The 7,435-nt window shown below is 27.2% G+C and overlaps 1 protein-coding gene across 1 annotated transcript; it reads left to right on the forward strand.

Annotated features, from left to right (window-relative positions):
* Positions 1-4,355: 4,355 nt before the first annotated feature.
* Positions 4,356-6,852, forward strand: LOC124936146 (aspartic proteinase A1-like). Its single transcript, XM_047476609.1, has 12 exons — positions 4,356-4,706; positions 4,808-4,892; positions 4,994-5,088; positions 5,160-5,272; positions 5,339-5,507; positions 5,585-5,624; positions 5,770-5,834; positions 5,914-6,033; positions 6,106-6,288; positions 6,370-6,489; positions 6,587-6,678; positions 6,768-6,852. The coding sequence occupies exons 1-12, from the start codon at positions 4,380-4,382 to the stop codon at positions 6,850-6,852; spliced, it is 1,494 nt and encodes a 497-aa protein (XP_047332565.1). The 5' UTR covers positions 4,356-4,379.
* The last annotated feature ends 583 nt before the right edge of the window (positions 6,853-7,435 follow it).

A 7,435-nucleotide genomic window follows, 5' to 3' on the forward strand; every position in this document is an offset into this window, starting at 1 on the left:
TTAAAAATGAGTCAAAAACCCAACAATCTCCACCTTGGGTGAATACCGCGCTTATTGAGATGTAATGAATAAATTACAAATTCAAGAATCTCCACCTTGACGAATTTCACGTCCCTTAGGAAACACACGAGCCGTACCCATCAATCTCCACCTTGACAAAAGTCAAGCCATCAAGAAATAAGTGGGTCTACACTTCAATCTTCACCCTTGCTCAAGCCATTCATGAGATAACTTTTCGTACCTCAATTTCCACTCAAGAGCCCTTATAAGAATAACAATATCCACCATCACGTATATCATGCCATCAAAATATTATGAGACACACATCAATCTTCACTGCTCGAGCCATTAACAAGATAAATCATTATACCTCTACTTCCGCTCAAAAGCCCTTAGAAGATAAAATCATAGAGTTTATAACATCAAATAAATTTGGGTAAATACGTTATTTCAACGACGAGAGATATTCAACAACTTTTCTCAATCTTTGTTCATACCCGTTGACATATGCGGGAATTAGAATTAACAATTCTTTATTATGTCAAAATAATCATTACCTTTGTTTGCCACAAACCGAGTGTCTTATTTTTCAAGTCCAACAATCGACTGAAATCAAAATACCGAATAGATCCAAGACGAACTTTTATCGTCTACTTTATCAAAATCAGATATTTATTGAAAATTGAGGACACCCAAAATAAACTTCCACTTCCTCAAAATAATATATCGATCAAAGTAAAACCCTTTAACCAATTAATTTAATACGATTTTATATTTTAAATTCTACTATTAATCTACATATATTATATATATATAATGCTTAATTTGAATTTGTCAGGTCGAAAGCTGTGATTAATTTGGATATATATGTGAAAGTAAAATAGATACTTGACTCGGATTGTGGGTTGACCCACCCATAAATTTGAAACAGTTAAAAATAAAATAAAAATGCTATATATATGTTTAGAACTTGTAACTTAACAAAAACAAGTAAAACCCTTTAACCAACTAAGCTAATAAGACTTTATATTTTAAATTCTATACAAAATTTGATGAACGCGCAACATTCATAACAATATATATATATATAATGTTCTATTTGAATTTTTCGAGCCAAGAACTGTGGTTTATTTGGATATATATGTGAGAGTAAATGGATACTTAGGTCAGATTGTGGGTTGATCCGCCCATAAACTCGAAACGGTTAAAAAATAAAATTATAAATGTTATAGGTAAGTTTTAAACTTTCAACCTAACAAAAACAAGTAAAATTCTTTAACCAACTAATCTAATACGATTTTATATTTTAAATACTACACAAAATTTGATAAATTCACGACAATATATATATATATATATATATATATATATATATAATAATAATAATAATAATAATAATAATAATAATAATAATAATACTTAATTTAAATTTGTCGGGTCGAGAGTTGTGGTTAATTTAAATATATATATGTGAGAGTAATTGGATATTTGGGTCTATATCATTATTAACGAAATATTTTTATTTAATATTAGGATAATTTATTTTTATTATATATAATGTTATATATCGTTATTAATGAAATATTTTTATTTAATAGTATGATAAATATATAATTATTTTTATTAAATTTTGTTTTGTAGGATTATGAAAAATTTATATAATATATATAGTTATTTAAAATGTAACTTACAAAATATATATATACATATATAAAATTATAAAATTATTTTAACAATTATAAGTGGCTAAGAGTGATATTTTTTATGCAAATATTTTCAAATGCTTTTTTAGAGCCCTGGTGTACAATACTTAGAGAAAAAAATATAAGAATTAATAGCACGAATAAGAGAACAGAAGGAAAAGTTTGGGATGATATTTTTTCTGATGGCAACGCTCTCAAACATACATGGAGGGGATTCCGATTAATGAAGACAATTGAAAGCTCAGTCAAAAATGAAATATCTCCTATAAAATCATTACAAGGAAATAAATGTTCAAATAGTTCTTGTTTGATGACTTGTTTGTAATTTAATTATTTGTTGTTCTATTAGTTTTGTAATTTCTTGTTTGAAACTCATTTGATATTTTCAACAAAGTTAGGTCTGTCTATCTTTGTTTATTGAAATTCATTTTTTTCTCTTTTGGGGTTTTATTGTTAAGTGTAATATATTTTATTTTAATTAAATAGATGAAGTTAATGAAAAATAATGGGTGTAATTTGAAAAGGTTAATGGACGGATTTAGGAAATATAACCTCCTGGTTACTGATGCTTTCCCATGTAGTGAACGCCACCTTTTCATGAGCAAAAACTACTTTGGGAGAACATGCAATTTTATCTCTAAAAACAATGGCGCCCGGGGTCTGGACCTCCCCCAACCTTAAAATAAAACATTATATATATATATTTGATATGTAACTCTTAGTCCAGTTGGCTTGGTAACCTAACGCCTCACCTTCAATTTTTATTTATTATATTTTAAAATATAATAAAAACTAATATAATTTATATCTATATAATTTATCTATAAACTAATTAATAATTATATTATTTTAATTTTAAATATAATTTTATTAAAATAATTATTATTAATATTTTATTTTATACTAGCAATATTTTCTAATATACAAATATTTATAATAATACATAAATTTTAATTAATATATAAATAAGATTTATTTATATAAATAAAGTATAAAAAAATTATATATAAAATAATATAAATCATATATTAATATTATTTATTTTAAAATTATATAATAATTATACATTATTTTTTATTTATTTCAATATAATTAATAATACAAATTACTTGTAAGGGTAAAATATAAAAATTAAAATAATAATAGTATTTTATATTTCTTAATTTTAAACTATTTCAAAATTGTATAAGAAAATATAAATTAACATTAATAAACAAGTTAAAATAGTTACATTGGTTTGGTTCGGTATCTCGAGTGTTTATTCACTTGATAATATGTGTTTATCACGTTTTTGTATTTTTGTTCTTATTTATATATATATATATATATATATATTTTATATATATATATATATATTTTATATTCTCATTAAACTAAGTTGAAATCTATTAAATTAGATTTTCATATATTTTTTTATATAGTTAGTGTTTTATGAATTTGTTTTTGTGTTGTATTTGATGAAAAATTTATTGGGAATTACAAGTGAGTTGTCATTTTGCCTACAAAGAGGAGATCAAAATATAGTTCAAGCCATGTCATTGATTGCGAGTTCGAAAAATCAATTACAAAAATTTAGAGAAGATGGATGGCATAATATTTTGGACCAAGATAACAGTTTTTGTCAATTACACTCGATCTCGATACTTGATATGAATGAGCATATGATAATCGATAGCAATGATAGGCGGAGAGGAAAAGGGGAACTCATCACTAATCTTCATCATTATCGTGTGGAAATCTTTTGTCAAGTATAATAAAAATTATTTCTTATCTATTAATAGTTATTATTTCTTATTTATTAATAGTTATTATTTATTATTTAATGCTAAGTTGTTGACTTAATTATGCAAAAATCAATAATCGTTTTTCAGAAGTTAATACATAATTACTTGGCTGTATATCATGTCTTCATCCCAGAAAATCATTCTCCCAATTTGATATTCTTAAACTCATTCGTCTTGCTAAACTTTATCCCGAAGATTTCACAAGCAATGATTATTTATTTTTGGAACAACAATTTCGAGCTTACGTATTTAATTTGCGGGATGATCCTCAATTTTCTTCAATTGAAGACTTGAGAATTCTTGCTCAGAAATTGATTGCAATATAAAAACATATAGTCTTTCTATTGGTTTATCGATTGATAGAGTTTACTTTAGTTTTATCAGTTGCAACTGCATCCGTTGAAAGAGTTTTTTTTGCAATGAAAATCGTGAAGACTGATTTGCGTAATCGAATTAGAGATGAATGGATGAATGATAGTTTAGTTGTATATGTTGAGAAAGATATTTTCTCAACAATTGAAAATGAGTCAATATTGCAATATTTTCAATAAATGGAATCTCGTAGAATAAATTTGTCTTCTTTTATACCGACTCATGGAAAAGAATAATTTAGTAATTGTGTTTATTAGTATTTTGTAATTGTTTTTGTTAGTATTTTTATGTAATTACTGAGTAAAATTTTAATTACAAAATGCATTTATTTGATCGCCAAAAAAATGCTTACTATGTATTGGGCTCCCCGAGAAAACATTTCTGGGTCCGCCGCTGTCTAGAAATGTCGCCATCCATCACTATTTCATCACTATTTCCAAGACGAAAAAACACAAACATCCAAGTATTTCTCTGCATTTCTGAATCAAATTCTTCCAATTCGCTTTGCAGGTGATCAAGCATGGGAACAATGTTTAGAGCAGCAGTTATCATTCTGTTTCTTTCATCCATCCTTCTTCAGCTGGTGTTTTCTGAATCCAACAATGGATTCGTTAGAATTGGACTAAAAAAGTTTAAGTTAGATGAAAACAACAGGATCGCTGCTCGACTTACCCCGCAAATACTGGGTTCTAAAAATGATGGCGGCATTGTAAAGCTAACAAATTTCATGGAAAAGCAGTACTATGGTGAGATTTCAATCGGTACACCACCACAAAAATTCACTGTGATGTTTGATACAGGAAGCTCTAAAATGTGGATACCTTCCTCAAGAAGGTGCTACTTATCTGTAAGTTTGATCATATTTATACAATGTACACATCATTCATACAAATTTTATTAGGGGAGAAAATTTTGTTGAATTTTCCTCTGTTTCTGTTTCTGCTGCAGCGTTGGTGTTTCTATGCCCGTCGTTCAAGAACATATATAAGGAACAAATACGATGCCCGTCGTTCAAGAACGTATAAAAAGAACGGTTGGTGTCTGCTGCAACTTTTATAAAAATAACTTAATGTAAGTAACTAAACAGGAAGGTGATAATAACTTGAAACATAATACTGTTGTTGTTTTGCACAGGAACATCTGCTGAGATACACTATGATTCAGGTTCAATAGCTGGCAGGTTTAGCCAAGACAATGTTTTAGTTGGTGGTTTAACAATCAAGAATCAGGTTATATATACAACATTAGCCTTCCATAGATTTTCCAAATCATAATTTCTTTAAATTTTCTACAACTATAGGACTTCATTGAAGCAACAAAACTGTCCGGTTCTGTGTTTGACTTTACTAAGTTTGATGGCATTCTTGGCCTTGGATTTCGGGAGCTATTTGATTGTGGTGTTGTTCCAGTATGGTATGCTCTATCTTATGTAAAATCAAATTTGTTTTGATATTCCTCTTTAACCTCTCATATTTGCAGGTACAACATGATGAACCAAGGTCTGATTCAAAATCCGGTGTTCTCATTTTGGCTTAATCGAAACACAAAAGAAGAGGAAGGAGGTGAACTTGTGTTTGGTGGGATTGATCCAAAGCATCACAAGGGGGACCATACTTATGTCCCTGTCACCCACAAGGGTTATTGGCAGGTTGGGAAACTTAAATACATATTTTTAATTTGTATGATTCTTTCTTTTATAACCTTATAATGTGCTTGCTCTTGTAGTTTGATATGAATGATGTTTCAATCAATGGTCAATCAATAGGTAAGCTCTTTCATCAATTATTCATAAAAGAAGAGGTCATTTCTTAAACTAAGCGATAATGTGTAATGGGAGGTCATGTTGGTGGCATGAAAAAAAAAATAAAGAGAGAACATGTCATTTATTGATTATAGAGTACATTTTGAAGGTGTTTGCAAATCTGGTTGTTCTGCAATTGCGGATTCGGGAACTTCTTTGTTATCCGGTCCAATGGTATGTGAAACTGAAAAAAGGTTTTATTTTGTTGTTAATACAACGGTCGTTAAATAATAAATAATTTTAATAAGTGTAGACTGCCATTACCATGATAAACCATGAAATTGGTGTCACTGGAGGAGAAGTAAATCATAAATGCAAGTCAATCGTTGAAGAGTATGGACAAACCATTCTGAAAATGCTCCCAAGAGAGGTTGTTATTTTTGTTAATTGAAATATGATTTTTCTTAAAATACACAAATTCTAATGTTGTCTTAACTTTTAATAGGCTAAGAAAATTTGTTCCCTAATTGGATTATGCCCAATTAATGGAACTAAGCGTATGAAGAAAAGTAATAATAGAAGAACATCGATCAGTATGTGCAATACTTGTGAAATGATAGTTGTGTGGATGGAGAGTCAGTTAGTGAGGAATCAAACAAAAAATGATATTTTTAATTATGTAAATAAGGTAAATATTTATTATTCTCACTTAAAATAATTTAAATTAACATTAGAATTAAATAAATTATAAAGAAAATGTTTACATCAGCTCTGTGGTTCACTTCCAATACCATATCAAGCGTCAGATGTGGATTGTTCGCAAATTTCTTCAATGCCTATAGTTTCGTTTTTAATTGGTGCTAGAAATTTTACTCTCTCGTCTAAGGAGGTAAATAAATGTCTATCTTATTATTTTACCTTAACTATTACATATATTGTGTTCTTATTGAACTTGTTGATAAAATATTTAATTTTCCATGAATTAGTATATATGGAAGATTGGAGAAGGTGCTGATCAAGAATGCATAAGTGGCTTTCTTTCCATAGATGTTGTTTCTCCTCCTTACAAACCGTTCTGGTCTGACACAATTTCTTTTTCTTTTCTTTTTTAAAATGCAAAAAATAATAAATGTATTGATGAATTTATGATTAATGTGTTTTATGAAGGATTTTTGGAGACATATTCATGGCACGTTATCACACCGTATTTGACTTTGGAAAATCCATAATTGGATTTACGGATGCTGCATAATAATAATAATAATAATAATAATAATAATAATAATAATAAACACATATTCATTAAATTCATTTATGTTTACAATAATATTTGAGTCAAATTTATTCGTTTACAATATTTATATTAAGTGTATTATCAATTAAAATATTCTTTATGATTAAATATGCCTTAAATCTCTTTTATTTATATTTTTTTAACTCATTGGTATATTTTAAACTAGAATAGTCTCTCATTAGAACTAGGAGGGAGAATTATAGTCAAATAAAATAAAAAATATATTTAATAACTATATTGGTAAATAGTAACTTAGTGGGTAGATTTTTTTTTTTTTTTTTTTTTTTTTTTTTTTTTTTTTACTTTTTTTTGTTAGATAAAATAATAGGGTTGATTCATTAATATAAACTCAACCCACCCTAACTAACAATTCTAAGTAACGGATATGAATATAAGTTATTTAAAAAAATAAATAAATAATTATGAAACTTTATTAATGTGAAAAGTTTTGTTTCTCTTTTTAATTATACTTTAATTTTTTTGAGTGGTTAAATAATTTTTAATATATAAATTATTTCTATTTTTACTAATTATTTTTTAA

The sequence above is a fragment of the Impatiens glandulifera genome, chromosome 4 (genome assembly GCF_907164915.1).
Source record: "Impatiens glandulifera chromosome 4, dImpGla2.1, whole genome shotgun sequence".
NCBI lineage: Eukaryota > Viridiplantae > Streptophyta > Magnoliopsida > Ericales > Balsaminaceae > Impatiens > Impatiens glandulifera.

Bases quoted from the DNA above. Each gene is read 5' to 3' on its own strand.
- LOC124936146 (XM_047476609.1), top strand. From the start codon at position 4,380: ATGGGAACAATGTTTAGAGCAGCAGTTATCATTCTGTTTCTTTCATCC. The intron at 5,089-5,159 runs GTTATATATACA...CTACAACTATAG, and splicing joins GTTTAACAATCAAGAATCAG to GACTTCATTGAAGCAACAAA. The intron at 6,490-6,586 runs GTAAATAAATGT...TCCATGAATTAG, and splicing joins TTACTCTCTCGTCTAAGGAG to TATATATGGAAGATTGGAGA.